General features: G+C 43.9%; 1 protein-coding gene and 1 non-coding gene across 3 annotated transcripts in view; one reads left to right on the top strand and one right to left on the bottom strand.

Moving 5' to 3' along the window:
• Window positions 1–21,126, bottom strand: part of Liph (lipase H) — a 46,060-nt gene that overhangs the window by 18,117 nt on the left and 6,817 nt on the right. Inside the window, exons 2-6 of one of the 2 annotated variants that reach the window (XM_029562660.1) lie at window positions 19,470–19,556; window positions 15,041–15,408; window positions 13,386–13,494; window positions 8,712–8,813; window positions 6,397–6,486 (exon numbers count right to left, since the gene is read on the bottom strand). In XM_029562660.1, coding sequence (XP_029418520.1) covers window positions 6,397–6,486; window positions 8,712–8,813; window positions 13,386–13,494; window positions 15,041–15,328 — 589 coding nt within the window. In that variant the 5' untranslated portion in view covers window positions 15,329–15,408; window positions 19,470–19,556. The remainder of the gene's footprint in view (window positions 1–6,396; window positions 6,487–8,711; window positions 8,814–13,385; window positions 13,495–15,040; window positions 15,409–19,469; window positions 19,557–21,126) is intronic. The other variant, XM_029562659.1, reaches the window with a different exon arrangement.
• On the top strand, window positions 11,768–11,891 carry LOC115070071. Its single transcript, XR_003849269.1, has one exon. It is a non-coding gene; the product is annotated as a small nucleolar RNA ACA64 (small nucleolar RNA).

A 21,126-nucleotide genomic window follows, 5' to 3' on the forward strand; every position in this document is an offset into this window, starting at 1 on the left:
TAACTGCTGAGCCATCTCCCCAGTGCCAGGGTTTACTTCTTAAATGGGGGGTGTAGCTCACTGACAGGTAGGATACTTACCAGAACCATCAAAAAGGGATGGAGGCTAAGAGATGGCTCAATGGGTAAAATGCTTGCTTCACAGGCATGAGGACCTAGGTTTGGGTTCCTAGCATCCATATAAAACCCAGACAAGTATGTGGGTCTCTAAGCCTAAATTGAAGATGTAGAAATAGGCAGATCCTGGGGGCTTGCTAGTCTAGCAAATCTACCTAAGACAGGAAGTTTCATGTTCGATAAGAGACCCTATCTCAAAAATAAGGTGCAGAGTGACCAACGAAGACAATGTTGAAGAGTGTGCTGGATAGCTTTAGTGTCAACTTGACACACCTGGGTTGAGGGTTGAGGGTTGAGGGAGCCTCAGTTGGGGAATTGCCTCTATTGGACTGGCCTGTGGCCATGTCTGAGGGGCATCTTCTTGAAGAGTGATGTGGGAGGGCCCAGCCCACTGTGGGTGGTGCCACCCCTGGGCAGGTGGGCCTGTGTTGCATAAGAAAGCAGGCTGAGCAGGAGCCAAGGGAGCAAGCCTGTAAGCAGCGTTCCTCCATGGCCTGTGCTCCAGCTCCTGCCTCCAGGTTCCTGCCCTGAGTTCCTACCTTGGGCTCCCTGATGAACTGCCGACCTGGGAGATGTAAGACAAATAAACTCTTTCCTCCCCAAGTTGGTACTGGTCAGAGTGTTTTGTCACAGTAGTGAAGAAACAAACTAAGACAAAGAGTGATGGTGTTTTGGATGAGTCTTGATATTTTTCTTTTATTTCCTTTTTTTTCCCTTTCGAAGGCAGGGTCTTACTATGTAGCCCCAGCTGGCCTGGAACTTGCTATGTAGACCAGGCTGCCTTGAACTCACAGAGATTTTCTTTCTATTGCCTCTCAAGTGCTGGGATTAAAGGCAAGCACCACTATACCTAGCACTTGCTATTTTATTATTTCTTGTGTGTCAGTGTTGTGATCGGCACATTTATTGGTTTTGCTATCTTTTCCAGTTTTATTGGGGGATCTTCCCATGGAGCAGTCTACTCTTGGGGGCTCACTCCCCAGAGCCACTCATTGAGGAGAAAACAAATGGTTATAACAATAGCATTAAACTGTACAAGACATTGAAATATACTTAAGACAAGTTAAATTCCATTAATACATCACCAAGGACAATAAACCAGAAAATAAGAAAACTAATATAGACTGTGATTTGGGGGAGTCTTCTGTCCTCATTCCCTACCAGGGAACCTCATAACCGGAGCTGTGCTCAGCTCAGCATCTTTTCAGTAAGTCACTCATCTTTTCAGGTATCCTATTACTACCTTTCTGAATTTCTGACATTCTGCATCTCTTTGGAAAAGAGTCTTTTTTTCTTTTTGTTTGTTTATTTTTATTTTTATTTTATGTATGACTGTTGTGCCTGCATGTATGTAAGTGCATCCATGTCATGCAGTGCCCACAGAGGACCAAAGAGGGTGTCAGATCCCCTGGAACTGAAGTTATGGATGACTGTTAGCCACCAAGTGGGTGCTGGGATTCAAACACGAGTCTTCCACAAGAACAGCCAGTGCTAGAAGAGCAGACAGTGTTCTTAACCACTGAACCATCTCTCCAGACCTTATTTGTTTTTTGAGACAAGGTCTCATGTAGCCTATGTTGGCCTTTAAAGAAATCCCATTCACAACAGCTTTCAGAGAAATAAAATACCGAATAATAAACCTAATCAAGGATGTGAAAGGCCTCTACAATTAAAACTTTTAAAAAAATAAAAAAGAACACATAAAGATCTCTTATGTGGGTGGTAAAGATGCCCAGGGGATAAAGAGGCTTGCTGCCAGGACGACTGACCTGAGATCCAGAGCCCACAGAGCAGAAAGTGAGACCCGACTCCCACAAGTTCCCCAACTTCTACACATGCATCATGATACACATGTATCCACATACACAAATGCACAAATAAGCAAATACCCATCCACAAATAAGTAAACATATTTTTAAAGTCTCTCTTAGGGGCTGGAGAGATAGGTCAGCAGATACATTGCCTTGCTCCAGTAAACAATCTTCCACCCATGCTCCAAGCAAGAAACTCTACTTAAACTCAGCGGGCCACGCACAAAAAGGAGGTACGAAAGCAGAAGGGGGACTTGAGAAGGAAGGTTCCAGCAGGAGAGGGAGGAGGATGAGAAAGGGGAGTGGGGCCTGAAATGATTACAATTCATTGTTCATGTATCAAACTGTCAGAAAATGCTTAATTGAAAAAAAACTTAGGCAGGTGGGGTGGTGCACACCTTTAGTCCCAACACTCAGCAGCAAAGGCAGGCGAATCTCTGTGAGTTCAACGCCAGCCTGGTCTACATAGTGAGTTCCAAGCCAGCTGGGGCTACAGGGAGACCCTGTCTCAAAAAGACCAAAAAGAGCTTCATGGGGCTGGAGAGATGGTTCAGTATTAAGAACACTGGCTGTTCTTGCATAGGACCAAGGTTAGGTTCCCAGTACCCATATGACAGCTAAGGACCATCCATAACTCCAGTCCCTGGGGGATCCAATGCCCTCTTCTGGCCTCTGTGAGCATTGCAGGTATGGTGCACTTACATACATGCTCAAAACAGACACATAAAGTAAAAATAAATAAATCAAAAAAATTTAAATGAAACTATTACCATGTTGAAACATAATATTGAGGGTAAAGCCCTATTCCCAGGCCATGGCCACTCATATTTGGCTCCAGAATAAATTATCTTTTATATCCCTCATATTTGGCTCTAGAATAAACTTTTATTCCTTTTGAGTGAGTGCTGAGTTTTTTGCATCAACAGAAGATTACCATGAGTTTGTGGCCAGCCTACAGTGAGAACCAGGACAGCCAGGGTCATACAGTCAAGTCCCTATCTAAGAAAGAAAAGACAATAAGGTAAGAAAAAAAAGAGAAAAGAAATGAAAATGATCCTGAACTGTAAAATCTTATGAGCATCTTCTCTTTGGATCTGGTCTCAGGTTAAGTCACTCTCTAAGGGTGTGTAGCTTGGTGGGTGCTGTCCTGGGTGTGTGTGGTCAGCCTACATTGTAGCAATTCTCACTTACAGAATGAAATCTGAAGCCAGAAAAGCAGAACAAATATTTAGGAACGAGAGTATAAGAAGAAAATCAGATTCAGCCTGCAGAGAGTTCTGTTCAGAGGACCTTCCAGGAGGCAAGGAGGGACCACTGAAAGGCCAGTCAGAGAATGGCTGAGACTGGAGGAGCTTTTAAGAGGCCATGCTTAGTGACACCTAGCACTGGAAGCCTTTTGGAAGACTGAGCTGGGAAAAGTCCCTGAGCTCAGTCATCTGGTAGTTGGGAGGCTGCTGGTGACCTTGAAGAAGTCACCTCCAGCAAAATGTGGGTAGGAGCTGAGGGTGTAGGATTCGTCCCTGCGGGTTTTTTGCCAGAAGGTAAACTAAGATGACACTGAAAAAGGAAGAAGTGGGGTTGGGGAGACACCTGTCAGTAAAGTCCCTGTGGGTTTTTTGCCAGAAGGTAAACTAAGATGACACTGAAAAGGAAGAAGTGGGGTTGGGGAGACACCTGTCAGTAAAGTGCTTATACACAGCATGAGGTGGATCCCCAGGTCCCATGGAAAACAGGCAGGCATGTGCTGCCATCTCAGCACCGGGAAGACAGAGAGAGGCAGATTGCTGGGGCTTACCAGCCAGTCAGCCTAGCCTGTTTGGACAGCCCCAGGCCAATGAGAGATCTTGTCTCATAATACAAGGTATGGGACTGGTGAGAGGGTTCAGTGGATAAAAGAGCCTGCTGCACAAGCCTAACAACCTGAGTTCAATCTCTGAAACCTATATAAAAAAGCCAGATGTGGTAGCACACATCTGTAATCACAGCACTCCTACACAAGTAAAATAAGGTAGAAAGAAGAAGGAAGGGATCAGGTGAAGATAGATGAAATGGTCTCTGAGGGGAGACGAACGTTAAGCCCAGCTCATTTGTAAGAGGTGAGGGTGTGTAAGTGGGGAGTTATCTGGAATAGACATGGGAGGGACATTCATTCCGGCATCCGGGTGGCAGGGCTGTTTCTGCTGTCAAGGTGAAGTGAGAGGGTCCAAATGACAGGAGACAGCACCAGGAGGCATGAACGGGCAGGAGAGTGAGAAGCAGGATTCAGCAGGTGCCACGAGGCATGATGGCGGGGTAGGAGGCTGATGATGCACAAAGACAGTGTCAGAAGACCTGGAGGTAATGGTACTAAGCTCCAAAGTGGGTACTAAGTAAGACAAGGATCTGAAAAGGAAACAGTAGAACCTGAGAGGAGTGGGGCTGCGGCTGTGAGCAGTGGCTTGGGGAGGCTCTAGGTTCTGCTGCAATTGGATCAATATTGCTTCTTCCAGAGTTTCCTTCAGCCCATACAGGAGGCAGTGAAGGGCAAACAGATGCAGACTGGGGCCAAGAGGAAGAAGCACGGGGCCGATGGCCACATTGGACTGGGGTAAAACCTGACATGCCAGCACTTCTTATTGCTCCTGGAAATTCCTCTTGCAGATACAGTGCGGTTAGTAACCATGCAGAGGATGCATAGTCTCTCTGTCACACAGGAAAGGATTTGAATCCTCACTATGCTTCAATATAGGTGACCCTACTTCTGTCATTTCACCCAGATCATTTCAAATTTCCAATGAATCCATATACAGCCACCATTTTGTATCGATTATATGTAATTTTTAAAAACGTGTGAATGTATGTATGAGTGTGGCATATGTTGTGTGTGGTACATGTGCACCCTGGGGAGGGTACTCATCCCCACGTGTATAGGCTCCTGGAAGCCAGGAGGAGGAAGGCAGTGTCCTGTTCTATCATTCTCCACCTTACTCCTCTGAGACGGTCTCACTGAATCTGAAGTTAGGTTGGCAGCCAGCAAGCCTTAGTGATCCTCCTGTCTCTGCCCCCACAGCACTAAAGTGGCAAGTACCTATGCAGCCGTGTCCAGATTTTTACACGGTGTTAGGATCTGAACTCAGGTCCTCGTGCTTGTGCAGTAAAGTGCTCTTAGCCACTGAGTCATTTCTCCAGCCCCTAAGTCATCTTTCTTCTAGAAACTTTTTCATGTTTGTTTTACATTCACTTACAGTGGTAAAATATAAATCTAGAGCATTTAGGGATGATAACATCTTTTATTTTTTATTTTATTTTATTTTATTTTTTTTTGAGACAGCGTCTCCCTGTAGCCCCAGCTGGCCTGGAACTCACTATGGAGACCAGGCTGGCCTCAAACTCACAGAGATCTGCCTGCCTCTGCCTCCTGAGTGCTGGGACTAAACATCTTTTTAAAAATATTTGATTTATGGGGCTGGAGAGAGGGCTCAGTGGTTAAGAGCACTGACTGCTCTATGCAGAAGACCCAGGTTCAATTCCCAGCACCCACATGGTGGCTACAAATCATCCTTAACTTCAGTTCCAGGGGAATCCAAAGCCCTCTTCTGACCTCCGCAGCATTGCATGACATGGGTGCACTAACATACATGCAGACAATACACTCGTACACATAAAAAAAAATAAATTAAATAGTTTTAAAATTTTGATTTATTATTTTTATTTTATTCTATATGTATGAGTGTATTGCCTGCATGTATGTAAATAAATTCATGTCATGCAATGGCTATGGAGGTCAGAAAAAGGCATCAGATTCCCTGGAACTGGAGTTACAGATGATTGTTAGTTGCCATGTGGGTGCTGGGGTCTTTTGCAAGAGCAGCCAGTGCTCTTAACTGTTGAGCCATCTCTCCATCCCTGGAATGAGAATTTTTTTTTTTTTTACTATTTTGTTATTTTTATTTTATGTGTATGCATGTATGGCCTGCATGTAGGTAAGTGCACCCATGTCATGCAATGCCTACAGAGGACAAAAGAGGCTGTTGGTCCCTGGAACTGGAGTTATGGACAGTTGTTAGCTGTCATGTGGGTGCTGGGATTTGAACCTGGGTCTTCTGCAAGAACAACCAGTGTTCTTAACCACTGAGCCATCTCTCCAGCCCCGGAGGGTAACATCTTAATTCTGTTGCTTAACCTTACTTTTGTGTTATCCTCCAGCATCCTACTTTTATTTTGTGATTTGAGTTCACAATTTATATTTATTTCATTTTTGTCTTCTCAGGAAATTTGTTTTCTGTTAAAAACTGCTCTGTTAGTATCAGAGTTTACTGACTGGTTGATTTTTTTGAGACAGAGTCATGGCTGGACTTGAATTCTTGATCCTCCTGCTCCTACTATCCTACCTCTGGGATTACAGATATGTGCCATCACAACCCACTAATATCACACATTTTAATGAGCATTTTCCAAACTATCATTTTACAAAGTATATTTACACTTACCTCCAAATATTGTTTTGGGGCAACCGGGTTGATCCAGTCCTCCGTTTGGGTAGAAGTCTATGTTCCCTAACGGTTCCTTGTAGCCCAGTGCTAAAAGAGAACAGTCAGCTTTCGTGGGGCTTGGAGCTTGTGCATTTGTGGTTGCTGAGGCTATCATTGTTGTTACACATACTTAAGTGTTTTGCCCAAAGTTACCAGACAGTTAGCTAACTCCATTATCATCCATTCCAGTAGTGGGAGAGTACAAAAACGGTGAGGGAATTTAATTCCACTAGTTCTAAAGACATGGATTTTGGTCACTTAGACACTGCAGGGCTAATAAAATGATGTTCCTTCTTTATATTTGGTTCTCCAATTTTTCCTGAACTCCTATTGTATCGTGTGCATCTTCAAACTATGAAATAGAAAACAATGGATTTTGCCTAGTGGGCAAAATCTTTAAAATTTTTGGATCTAAGGAATGGTGGCTCACACTGTAATATCAACACTTGTGAGACTGAGGCAGGAGGATTGTCATGAGTTTGAGGCCAGCTTGAGTTAAATGTGAAGCTGTTCAAATACATAAACTTGGGTCTAGGATGATAAAATGTTGGAAACACTCTTAAAAATGGGACCTAAATGTAATAATTTCATTTTCTTTAACCATGTAGCCCAGAAATAATTAATAAAATGCTTTATGAAAAAGTTGATGCAGAGCTGGGTGTGGTCACACATGCCTTGAATTCAAGCACTCAGAAGGCAGTGGCAAGAACACAGGGAGTTTGAAGCCAGCCTAGCCTGCATAGTGACAGGTAGGCCTGGGCTACATAGTCAGGCTATCTCAAAAAATGTATAAATAAATATTTATCTAGACAAGGGCATATGCATACATATGCATTCAGTATATTGTGATAGTAATGATAAAGTTCATATATATATATATATATATATATTTTTTTTTTTTTTTTGGTGTTTTTGAAACAGGGTCCCCCTGTAGTCCCAGCTGGCCTGGAACTTGCTATGTAGATCAGGCTGGCTTTGAACTCATAGAGATCCACCTGCCTCTGCCTCCCAAGTGCTAGGATTAAAGGTGTGCGCCACCACACCCGGCCTAAGTTCTTATATTTTAAGAATCTCCATGTGTCAGTGGACGTGGTACTGGGAGTCTCATTTTCATTTTCATTATGCCTGCAGCTGTGAGAAATTCTGAGGAAGTAACTTTGATGAAAATACAGAGGCTGAGAGCACTATTCTACCCAGCACTAAAATGCCATCAAGGTTCCTGTGGGAGTCAGTTCTCTCCTTCTACTATGTGAGTTCCAAGGATCAAACTCAGGTTGTCAAGCTCAGCAGTGGCAAGCGCCCATGCCTACTGAGCCCCCTACAGGCCCCAGGGTTGGCTTTGTTGTTGTTTCCTGAGGTGCTGGGGCTTTTTGTCAAGCTCAGCAGTGGCAAGCGCCCATGCCATGGCAAGCGCCCATGCCATGGCAAGCGCCCATGCCTACTGAGCCACCTACAGGCCCCAGGGTTGGCTTTGTTGTTGTTTCCTGAGGTGCTGGGGCTTGCTAGGAAAGTATTCTCCCATTGAGCTACACCCTCAGCCCTGCGTCCGTGGTTTATTAGCTGGTTATGTCATAAAGAGGATGTACAATTAAATGCCCACTCTGCATTGTTCTATCTCTCTACCCCATGTTCCTCTTGGCTCCTCTCCCAGACATCCGGATATAATAGACACCCATCCTTTTTATTTTTAAGGCAGAGTCTCACTGAGTAATCTTGACTGGCCTGGAACTTTTGGCAATGCTCCTGCCTCTGCCTCCTCAGTGCTGGGATTACAGGTATGTGCCACCACATCCAAACAGGCACCCAGCCTTGAACATCACCCCAACAAATATATTCCTAATCCAAGATATGAAGCTTGCACCCTAAGAAACAGAAATGATCTAGAAGCTCCACAAAGAGTCAGGAGAAACTGGTTAGGTGAGTCACTCTCTCACACAACACCTAGACTGACTTTTCAACTCAAGGAAATTGAAGAAAGAAGCAGGACACCCAGGAGATTGCGAATCTGAATCCAGTTGTCCGTGTAGTGGATAAACCAGCCTATTCTTGATTGGGCCTGATGATCACTTAGAAAACTAGAGGAGAGGAAGTGAAATCAAGCCCATTCCAGTACCAGATCCTGAGCCTGTATCTCTTTCAGTGCTGCTGGGGATCTGGAACCCTGCCCAGTATGAGAACACAGCATCTGGAGGAACCTGCTCAGCCCTGTATGAGGATCCCACAGAGGAGACTGGAGTCTGGGGCCCACTGACTCAAAAAGACAGGAATGTTACCATCAGTGTCTGAGTGGATGACGTCGACGAACTGTGCATCGCCGGCATCTAACCTGTCCTGAGGAGGTCTGCCATTGAACAAAGGGCCAGCAGGGTCAAGACCTGAAAGGAAAACAGACAGGCATGGCAGTCCCACCCCATGATTCACTGGTCTTTGATCCCTCCTGAGAGATGGCTTACAGGCTGCAGGGCACACTTGGGTGGGTGAGCAGTTATCCCATCCTGCTGTCAGGACTCCTGTCACACAGCCTGTAGCTTTTCACACAGTGCCATGGTTACCCTGGCAGTGGCCCTGAGGAGGGCATGCAGGCTCCATGAGGAAGCCTGCTGGCTAGAGCTATACAGCAGGAAGCCACACAGGTGGCATCAGCAGGGGGTGGAAAGGCTCCTCAGGCAAAAGCACCTCAGGGAGCCTGAAAAAGAAAAGGTACTAGGAATTAACCCAGGACCTTGTGCATGAAGCATTCTGCCACTGAACTGCATCCCCAGCCCTTGGTTGTGTTGGTTGCTTGGGACAGAGTCCCATTATATAGCCCAGACTGTCTTGAATTAGCTATGTAGCCCAAGCTGGCCTTGAATGCCACATCCTTCTGCCTCAGTCTCCTGAGTGCTGGGATTACAAGTATATGTACATTACAACTCCTGGCATCTGTCCCATTTAGATGCTCTAGAAACCCTACCAGGCTCCACTTTCACTCATCCACTAGGTCATCTGAGCTCCTGGAAAAGCAGGAAGTGGCAGGGCAGTCATTCCCTGCCTTGAAGCCAGGGAGCTCATACATCCTGACTAGAACCCAGCCTCACAGTCCAGCCCCTCCATCTGCTGAGCTCTTAATGTCAGAGCACCGAGTTGAGCCAGCTCAGCAGGAATGGGTGAAACTCCCTGGTGAGGCCAGCCAGGGACAGGGACAGTTTTGGAAGAGGGTGCTCACATCCTGAAGATATGGCAGATGTCATCTATCCCATAATGCCTGAACTGGTTTCTTGGCCTTGGTCAGTGATAAAATAACTGGGAAAACAGGGGAACCGCTCTAACCACAAAATAAGAACTAAAAAAAGCCTGAGGCTGGAAGAGGTCCCACTCCCAAGAACCCTGTGCAAAAGGGGGATTTAAGGATATCTCCCTTGGAGTTTGACTATGTGACTTATGTTTAATTCATTGTATTTTTGTGTTAGGTGCTGCAGATTGAATTCAGAACGTCATGCATGCTAGGAATGTGCTCTAACACCTAGCTACTTACCTGGTCCCTCTGCCTCTGCATATAATAGCAATGGCATCTCCAGTCCCTGGTATTAACATATACAATCTACGAGACAGCGTCTTTTGCATGTTTCCCGTCTCCTTCGCCCCTATTGCTCTCCAGATTCCTTGAGACATGTATTCATCTACCTTCTTCCTCCTCTTCCACCCCCCAGATGCCTTCTGTCCTCTCCAACTGAAACTGGTGTGGGAGGATATGGGCCAACACCCAGGCACCCAAGGACACAGTTCTCAAGCCAGCAGGGAAACTCCACAGCCTTGTCTTCACAGCAGACAACACCTACCACTTTCTGTACCCCAAGAATATGCACTCTGTCTTACAGCTACTTCCTGATCCACGGCACCTGCCAGTCCACGGCAGGTAGAACATCTAGACCAGGGAAATGCTGAGAGTGGTAAGGGTTCTATTCATACAACAATACGAGAGGCACAAACCAAGACACAAACTTAGACTTGTGATAGTCATAGTGACAAGCTATGGCAAATGATCAGCTGAGAATTTCAGACAAAATATGTAGTCAAATTGCCCTAAAGCCTGCATACTCTGTGGGCAGAAGACAAGGAGCCCCAAACTCAGTTCTAACTAACTGTGTGGCCTTAGGCAGGTTGCTTTATGTCTACGAAACTTTGTTTATTTATCTTGCAAAATGGAGGTAAAATTATACTCCAGAATATTTTGAGATTATTACAGAATGCAGACTAGAAAAATGGAGCTCACGCTAATGGCTCCAAAATCACCAACAGTGGTGATTTCAGTGTTCCTTGGGTTTGAGTGCAGCATTACCTGGTTTGTGAGTTTGGCGAAGCTCTTGATCTCTCCATAGGAAAGACACTGATATTTTTGCTTTAATTTTAGGGACCTCTTATTCCTATCCCCATGGTCACCACTAATTCTCTAAAGCAGTGTTAATAAAAACTTAGTATGAAACACATTTGGTTTTTTGATCTGTTTTGTTTTTTGGTCTTTTGAGACAGGGTCTCCTTGTAGCCCCAGCTTACCTGGAACTCACAGAGATTCGCCTGCCTCTGCCTCCCAAGTGCTGGGATTAAAGGCGTGCGCCACCATGCCTGGCTATGAACTGCATTTGTAATGAAAATTTCTCTAATAGTCACATAAAATGTGGGCATGTGTGCGTAGCATGCATGTGTGTATATATATTGGCAAGCGTGAGGGTGTACGAGTGTGCACATGTGAAAGCCAGAGACTGACGTGAGGCGTCTTCCCCCATCACTCTCCACCTTATACATTAGGGTAGGGTCTCTCACTTGCACCCAGAAATCACTGGTCTAGCTAGTCCAGCTGGCCACCTGGCCCCAAGAACCCCATCTTTGCTGGGGTTACAGGCAGGCCACAACACTCACCCAGCACTTGTGTGGGTACTGGGGCTCTAAACTCTGGCCCTCACACTTTCATGGCAAGTGCTTCTACCTGCTGATCCATCTCCCTAGCCAATCTAAAATGTGTTTAAAGTAAAAATAAAATAAAAAGATGGATCGACAGTTGAGAGTGAGTGCTTGTTGCTCTTCCAGATAACCCAGGTTTGCTTCCCAGCACCCACGTCAGCTGCCTCCTGGCTGTTCAGTAGCTTCAGCTCCAGGTGATCCAATGTCCTCTTCTGGTCTCTGCAGGTATTTACACACAAGTTCACACACACACACACACACACACACACACACACACACACACAAATAAATTTTTAAATTATTTTTTAAAAATGAATATAAGGCTGGGGATATAGCTCAGTTAGTAGAGTTCTTGCCTTACATTCATGATACCCTGGGTTCAATTCCCAGCACAACTGAAAAATTAAATTTCCTTGGTCATGGCCTGGTGAGATTTGGCACCCAGAACCACCAGAAGCCTCAGCTCACCTCTGGCTGCCACGGTGTGGGAGGATGAAACCCAGGCCCTGACAAGCACCTTGGGGAAAAATTTTTATTTAAATTTAAAAAATAAGAATATATTTTAAGCTAGGCATGTGAGAATTTAGAAGGTTGATATAGAAAGATTTCAAATTCAAGGCCAGCTTGGGCTACAAAGGAATTAAAAACTAACCTGGGCTATGGAGTCAAATCCTATCTCAAAAAAACAAAAACAAGCTGGAGAGATGGCTAAGCAGTTAAGAGCACTAACTACTCTTGCAGAGGACCTGGGTTTACTTCTCATCACCCCCTTGGGGGCTAGCAACTGTCTGTAACGCCAGTTTCAGGAGATCTAATGCCCTCCGTGGGCATTACACACACGGTGCATTTACATACGTGCAGGCAAAACACTCATACACATAAAATAAAATAATTCAAAATACAGTGATAATACATTTGGAAATTTAAAGACCATTTTGTTTCTCTAGGTAATTTAGGTAAATGAGGCAATCTTGGCCTTTGGGGGAAAATGACAAGAAAAAAATATCCAGGACAAACAAGGTTATGGAAGGCAACACCAGCCAATGTTGGGGGTCGGGGGGCAGAGGGTGGGATGGCTTACTAAACTCAACCAGCACCCTCAGACTTGGGGCCCTACTTTGAGTCATTGCATTTCCCCTCCCTCCACAATTTTTAACTTCTAGCCCCCCTAAATTTCAAACATAGGTGTGAGGATGGGTTCTGAGCAAGGTGACTGGTAAGCTCTTGCAAGCTACAGCAGTTTTTGAGTGGCTGTGGAAAATCCCTAATCTCTAGGCAGAAGATCTTAGTAAGGGAGTCTTTGTTTGGGTTTGACCCGCTATATTTAGGAATGTTTTCATTCCGAGTTGGCTGGAAAGCTGATATTTGGAAAGTAAAGCCCAGACACCAACATTTCCATCTCATTTTCCTTCCATGAGACTCTAACAGTGCCTGAGGTTGCAGGGTGGTAGCTGTGTAGCTCTGGTCAACTGGTTTAACTCGAATGAAGAAGACTCCCTCAGGACTGGAGAGTTGGCTTAGCTGTTAGGCACACTGGCTACTCTTGCAGAGGACCCAGGTTCAGTTCCTAGCACCCATATGGTAGCTAACAACCATTTGAAACTCCAGTCCCAGAGGATCTGACCCCCTCTTCTGGCCTCCATGGGCATTGCACAACATGGTTGTACTTATATACATGCATGTCAAACATTCATACATATAAAATAAAAATAATTTTTTTAAAAAAAGACTCTGGGCATACACCAAATCTCTTTTCTAGCCATAAGAGAAATAAAGTAGCCACCAATCTTTTCTATGGCATACACAATTTGCAGTGTTTTACATATATTTTATTAAATAGTAGTCTAAGGTTAATATTATCTGGGACTTTCTTTTGTATAAAAAGACCCATGCTCAGAGTTTAAATAATTGGAAGAGCTTGCTTCCAAGTTAAGGACCAGGATTACATGCCCAGTGTCCCCAGAAAATACCTACCAGGCAAGACCCCTGGTCACTCATAGGAACCTTACCTGTGATTCTCCCCAGCTGCCCATTGTACATTTCTCCAACAAATCCAGATATGTGGGCTCCTAGACTTACTCCAACCATATAAATGTTGTCAAGAGAAGCTCCTTTAGCCTGGAATTTCATTAATAAATTGTGAGAGTCCAATAAATTTACTGTATTTGAAGATATTTCCTATCTGTTTACTTTGGAAAAATATTTCTAAGTACTTTGTATCTATCGTGTCAAAGCATTTTTTGTGTGTTTGTGTTTATCTGCATGCAAATGTGCTCAGATACATGTAGAGGCCAGAGGTCAAAGTCAGGCATCTTCCTCAATCACCTCCACTTTATTTTTGGAGACAGGGTCTCTTACTGTACCTAGAGCTTGCGGATTGAGCTAAACTAGCTGGTCAGCAAGCACTAGGGACTCTACTGTCTCCACCTCCCCAGCACTAAGATTCCAAGCTTACGCCGCTATGCCTGGATTTAATATGGATTCTGGGTAGAGAACTCAGGTCCTCATATGTGCACATCAAGCATTTACCAACGGAGCCATCTCAGTCTCTATTGTCTAGTTTAAATGTCAAAACAGGGCTAGCAGAGTAGATCAGTGAGAGAGCACTTGCCTGGCATGCTATAAGCCCTGGATTCATCCCCAGCAAGGTAGAACAAGAAAAAAAGTTACAACATCCTGCAATGTCAGTACTACATGTTGAATATACAAATGAGGAAACTGAAGCACAGAGTTGAAGTCATCAGAGTTGAAGTTGAGGTCACACAGTTGCGGGGGGCTCAGAGTAAGAGTCAAGCCAGGCTATTAAACCCAAGTTTGTATTTTATGGCATCTCACTCATAATTCAGCTAGAAGTCACGTGAAACATCTATTTGCGGGGGTGGGGGTGACAACACATTTTGATGAACTCCTTATCCTCATTCTGGATCAACTTAACATTGAAGAAAAAGAAAAAAGGGAGATAATGGGGAAGGATAGTCTGTGTGACCACTGGCTACTGGACAGGTTGTCCTGAGCCATCCAAATGTTCTCTGCTTAGTGGGAGCTCCTGCAAAACTCACATCACCACCAACCACAGTGGTTACCAGGTCTCAGTCTGTGAAACTGCCCTGATTTCATGTCACTTTTTTGTTATTGTTTAAAGGGGGCAATTCATGAGCTTACTCATTAAATAACAGCCTTCTAAAAACATAAATCATCCCATCAGACCACATGTTTCCATTCTGGTTTGAGATAATCTGGACTTTAGGCTGTGGCCTTTCTAGCAGAACAACTACTGAAGTTGAAAAAATCTTTAAGTATTTAACCAATAACCCCTAGACAGAGCCCCTTCTTCTCAAAGACACCTTCATATTAATTGCAAAAATATGCTCCTTTTATGAGGCTTTTTGTAATATGTGACATTATTATAAGAAACATAAAATCTACAATATTTAAAATGACACTATTGTCCCTGAAACTCCTTTCATATGCAGTGCACAATCTGCACAGTCATACCTCTGTGTCTACAAGCAGTCACTACCCATCTTCTCTGGGGCTTATTCAGATTTGCACAATGTTGCAAAATAGTTCCCCTGTCCAATGGAGATATCTCTTGGCTTTAAGCCTCCAAATAAGCAGTCAGTTTCAATTTGGCCAGGAATCATCCAAGACCAGTCTTTCTTACCAACATCTGGTCGATAAATTCCTTCAAGATGAGAGCCACTTTTCTGGTCTTGTTAAAGGCATGGGTGTATATCACAGTCGTAGCACCTCGATTCCAATCAACAACCACCACGTTCATCTCTTGCACATTCAACAAACCCTTTACCAAATTCTCCATCCAAACTGGAGGGGAGCCTGTTGGCCGGAACCCGTGAATAATGAAAGTGGTTTTCTTCGTCACATTCAAGTTCCCCAAATCCGTGGAATTGATGACTTGTGCACAGGTCTCATTTCTCTTTGTGTAAAGCATCAACCTCACATTTAGTCCCGTACCAACCACTGCACTGTGGAAGCTCAGTTTGGTGAAGGAAGGACATGTTTCATCTGTGTCTGGAAATAAAAAAATAGACATCATCAAGAGCTGGAGAGATGACTCACTGGTTAAGAGCACTGACTGGGCTTGCAGAAGACCCAGGATCAATTCCCAGCACCACATGGCAGCTAACAACTGTATGTAACCCTGGTTCCAGGAGATCTGACATATTCTTCTGACCTCTGCAGGCATTGCATGACACAGGTGCACTTACATACATGCTTTAAAAAATAGATTCATGCAGTTCTCCCTTAAGCATGACTTGTAAGCAAGATTGTGGTATCCACTTCCGGAAACTCCTCTGCTCCTGACAGCACCTGGCAAAGACCTAAATTTGGTGAATGAAGTTGAAAAGTTCTATTTCATCCAGCATTCCTAAGTAGTGACCTTCCTAAAACTATCCTCCAAATCCTACACTCCTTCAAGGTCTAATCCAAAAGTTAGCTCGGTGATGCCTTCTGTAAGCCTCCCAGTCATCAGCATGGCCTTATCCCTGAACTCCCCAAATACCTGTGTGTGCCTCACTGACGGCACAACAAAATCCTCTTTCAGGTGGTATTCTTGGTGTTATGTGCATGTGTGTGTATCCTGTGAGACTACAGTTTTCTTGAATGGTAACTTCTAACCTGTGTCCCTTCACGGGAACAGCACACCGTAGGAGACAGTAACCAAATCTTCATGGTCCATACACTTCTCTTTTTCAGCAGAATCCCTACCTGGAATGGTGATCAGAGTGTGGTGTGCCCTCCCCTGAACCTTTAAGTAGTATCTCAAACTACAGACCATGTCAGGTGTTCCTGGGCCCTTCTCTTCTGAGCTCCTCAAAGCTTTTCTTTCAAGCCTTCATTCCGCAGAACACGTACAAAGGATAGCCTTGGAAGAAAGTTGGATATTAGGAAGGGGCAGCACAAGATGAATTCAGAAGATCTTTTGATTGTCATTGTGTCAATGTGTAGCGCAGGCTAACTTTGAACTACCATGTAGCTCAGGCTCTCTTTGAGCTTACCATGTAGCCCAAGCTGGTATCAAATTTGCCACCCTCCTGTACTACCCCTCAAGTTCTAGGATTACAGGAATGCACTACTATACCTAGCTTAGGGTATCTTGCTAGGGTTATAGCTCAGTGGTAAAGTGTTTAAGATTGCTTTTTAGTCATCAGAGAATAAACAATAACTATATAGCAGAGAAACTGGGCAAATCTTGACTGAGTCATTGCACTATGATACCAACAGGGACATGTGGATATCATGTGCTTTATATCATCAGGCTCACGGTACCCCAGTTCCAGGGGGGAGGGGAAACTGACAACACAAAATGAGGAACAGACCTATCCTCCTGACAAAAGATCAGTGTGTATATATATATACATATATATACATATATACACATACATATATAACAAATTATAGAAGAAGGCTGTGGAAATATTCTAGATTAAAGAGGACCAAAGACAAGGTAAATGAATGCAAAACCTGGCCCTAGGCTTGATCTTGTGATAGAAGAAAAAAATGTAATGAAATAAGTCAGTTGAAAAAACTGGGATCTGGAACACTAAATCAAAGTGTGGCCTTAGTGTTAAATTGATTAAGTAGATAGTCATACTGTGGTTATAGAAGAATTCTTAACTCATAGGAAATAACTGAAGTATTTGAAGGGAAAGGCTCAAATGATTGGTGAGTGGCTCAGAAAATATTATAGATAGGTGGATAGTTAACAAATGGTAAAGTACATTTGGCAAATGTTAAGTATAAATCAATGTAGGACTTCAGTGTGGGCTCAGCAGTGGGGCACTGAGAATTCAAAAGAGAACCCATAAGTAAATCTATACAAAGGGCTATTGCTGTTCTGTACACTTAAAAAAAAATCTAGTAACTTTTCCTTTCCAAATAAGCTTAAACAGAAAGAACAAGGCAGAGCCACATCAGTGACAGACAGAGGAGGAGTTAGGCTTCGAACTCTGATATCAAGAAGCAAAGCAGGGCTGGGGGTGCAGCTCAGTTGTAAAGCACTTGCCTAACATGTGTGATGCTCTGGTTCAATCCCTAGTACTGTGAAATGAAGGAAGGAAAGGAGGGAGGGAGGGAGAGAGGGAGGGAGGGAAAGAGGGAGGGAGAGAGAGAAAGGAAAATAAAGAAAAAGATAAAGTAGACAGACACTCTAGTCTTCTCTTCCAAAGGGAATAGAAGAGATTTTTAAGTAAAAGAAAGGTCAAGTTGCAAGATGAAAGGTAAGAGAGAATAATGTAATGATCATGGAACCATATTATTTTACATAGAATTATTTAGAAACCATACTGTGACCCATCATCCCTCACTCTGCTTTCCTTAAGGAGAATAATTCTGTAGAAAGTGAAGTGCAAGGGTCCCAGTTCTGAGCCTGAGAGGGTCTTTCAGGGTGACCTAGAGAGGAGGTAAGGGATTACGGCCATTCTTGGGGGAGGGAAGAGAAGAGGAAGATTGTACCTGGGACACGTCTATTCTGACTTCCTCCAATGGGAATTTGAGAACCAAATGCTCTGGGCCCCTATATCTACACTTGTACAACCAAATTCTTACTTAATTCTGAACCTTCATGCTAGGGGTCCACGCCCACCCTTAAAAACCTGGATCTTGCCGGGCATGGTGGCGCACGCCTGTAGTCCCAGCACTTGGGAGGCAGGGCAGGCGGAGCTCTGTGAGTTCAAGGCCAGCCTGGTTTACATAGTGAGTTCCAGGACAGCTGGGGCTACAGGGAGACCCTGTCTCAAAAAGAACAAAAAAAAAATCCTGGATCTTTCATATATGCATTTCTTTGAAACTTTTTGCAAAGACTTTGTAACTTAGGAATGAGTGAATTCCAAAATACAATCAGCAAAAGAAGCAGAAATAGTTAAACACTAAGGGTGCTATGAAGCCCTTCACTAGAAAAGAGCTGTTTTCTTTTTTCCTTTCTCTCTCTTTCTTCCTTTCTATCATGTGTATGAGTATTAACTTGCATGTATGTAAGTACAATGCACCCATGCAGGCCTGCAGAGGCCAGAAGAGGGCTTCAGATCCCCCTGAACTGGAGTTACAGATGTTGTTAGCCATGATGTGGGTGCTGGAACTGAACCCGGGTCCTCTGCAAGAGCACCCAGTTCTCTTAACTGCTGAGCCATTTCTCTAGCACCATAAGGTGTTTTTTTGTTTGTTTGTTTGTTTGTTTTTACACCCACTTCCCAGATGGCACCCTCCCATGACCTCCCTCCCCTGACTAGAGCCCTTATACTCTGATATCCCTGCTACTGTCTGCTGCATTGTCGGCACCCCCAGCCATTCCCCACTACTTGCCCTTCTGGTGAATCTAGTCGGCCTATCTAGAGGTCTTTGTTTTAGGAAGGTCAGCTGTTCCTCATCTAGCGGTATCAGTTGCCAATATTCTTTTGGATAAGATTGGGGTCTGCTGTTCATTTTCCCAGTTCTACGCTGGGTTACTATCTGGGAATCTCTTTGGCCACCCTGGCCAACAACTCAAAAGAAGGTATCGCCTGTCTGGCACTGTTGCTTGTTAAGAGTTTTTGTTGTTGCTGTCCTTTACCCAGCAATCATTTAGATCTGTAGGCCAGTTGAGGCTTGGCTGATCTCAGCTGGGCTCTGCTGGGTGGTGATGTGGGGATCATCTGGGCTCCCTCACATGTTAAGGTCGTTTGAGGATCTGTTCCTCAGGGGTCACATGGGCTTGGGAGGAGCCCCTGGCTCCTTTCTTTTACCAGTTTCTGCCTATGTGAAGTCAAAGGTCCTGCTCGACCATAAGGTGTTTTATATTAAGCCCTAAACTCTCGCACATTTCTCCTTTTTACTCTGTGTAGACAAGCAACAGGTTGCAAGACATGCTCTCAAGGTAAACGCTGCTGTTGCCTCTTTTACTTCCTCTTCCAAGTAAGTACATGCTCCTTGAGAAGGTAGATTGCACTTTGCCTCTTACACAGCCCATCCCAGGGCAAATAACGGACTGTTTAATTTGGCATCTTGTTACACAGTGTCATGGGGTGGGGTTGAGCCTTTCTGGTCTTAACCATCATTAAAGCTAAGTTTTGTTCCAGTCTGTGTGACTGACTCACCGAGTGGCCACTTATCTGTCCAAAAGACCGATGTGGTTGAGATTAGTTTTGAATGAGGTCATGCTGAGGAGGACAGATGTCCCTTTCCTAAAAAGAAAACGAATGAATCACTAGATCACTTTGGGCTACGTGAGCAGTACTAGGATATTGGCAAGTTTAAGGCCAGCTACGTAGTAAGAGCTTGTTACAGGGGGAAAAAAAAAACAAACCTGTAGAGAACACAGTTTACTTTTCCATGGCCATTCCTGCCCCTTCACCCTGCTATCAGTTCATTTGAAACAGGAGCCATTAAACATGTCCTTCTCAGACTACTTTGAAATAACTCTTCTTCCTGGCCCATCCCATTGGATGCGCTCTTACAGGCTTAGGGACTCATCAGTCTGCCTAAAAATAAAGTCTTCTCTGAAGTGTTTGCAAAGTGAACTTTGCTCCAACCTGTCTTTCCTGCCCACTCTTCCCTCCTCCAGAATTCTTCACAAGCATTCCTGCCAGTAGAGCTCCTGGGTTTGTTCGTTGGTTTGGTTTGATTTGGTGGTTTTTTTGTTTTGTTTTTTCATTTTTTGGTTTTGTTTGGTTTTTAAGATAGTGTCTTACTCTGTAGTCCTGGTTGGCCTGGAACTCACTATATAAACCAGACTGGTTTCAAACTCACAGAGATCTGCCTGCCTCTGCCTCCCAAGTGCTGGGAATAAAGGTGTGCGACCATGCTGTTTGGGTTTTTTAATTACATTTATTTGGTAGGGGAGCACATGTGTGCCATGACACATGTGTGAAGATCAGAGGATGACTTTTAGGAGTCAGTTCTCTCCTTCCACTGTGTGGGTCCCAGAGATCAAACTCAGGTTGTCAGGCTTAGCAAAATGCTTTTAACCACTGAGCCATCTTGCCAGCCTACTTGGTTTGGTTTTTTTATTTCTTGAGAAAAGGAGACAGGATATCACTATATAACCAGGGCTATCTTCAAACTCAACATTCTCCTGCTTCTCCTGCTTCTCCCTAGTCCACAAATTATAGGCATGTACCACCATGCCTGGCTCCAAAATTAAACTTATTTTTTTACTAATTCTGTAGTGTTGGAAATCAACCCAGGTCCATATTATGCATGGTAGGCAAGCACTCTACTACTGAGCTGTATCTCCAGTTCCTAGAACTAAACATTTTAAAAAGAAAACAATGAACTTCCTAACATGGACATGTTACAAATGAGTCTAAGCTACTTGAGGACAAGTATTGCTGTTGATTTTGTTATTTTTGTCATTTTTCACATAAAACGTCTTCCCACTACTAGAGCTTGTCTTTTTGTTGGGTCCCAAATTCTCAACAATTTGGAGAGTACAAGCACTAGTTATCATGAGAAACAAATGTGTTCAGTGACTTCACCCATATAGAGTTTAATTTATGTTGGTATTTTTCAAGTTATGAACTATTTTTATGCTTCCCCCAAGCAAACAACTTTTGGGCTATTTTTTTGTTTTGCTTTGTTACAAAGTCAAGGTTACTCAGAGTGTAGCTAGCCAAACACAGAGCATGTTAAACAGGTTTTTAAAGCCTAACCTTGTCTTTCATGATTTATTTGAAAAAATGAGAAATTATCCTTTTCAGACTACTTTGAAATTCATTTACTCTGAAATAACATTTCTTCCTGACAACTAGAAAA

This window comes from Nannospalax galili, unplaced genomic scaffold (genome assembly GCF_000622305.1).
Source record: "Nannospalax galili isolate Female #2095 unplaced genomic scaffold, S.galili_v1.0 scaffold315, whole genome shotgun sequence".
Classification (NCBI taxonomy): Eukaryota; Metazoa; Chordata; class Mammalia; order Rodentia; family Spalacidae; genus Nannospalax; species Nannospalax galili.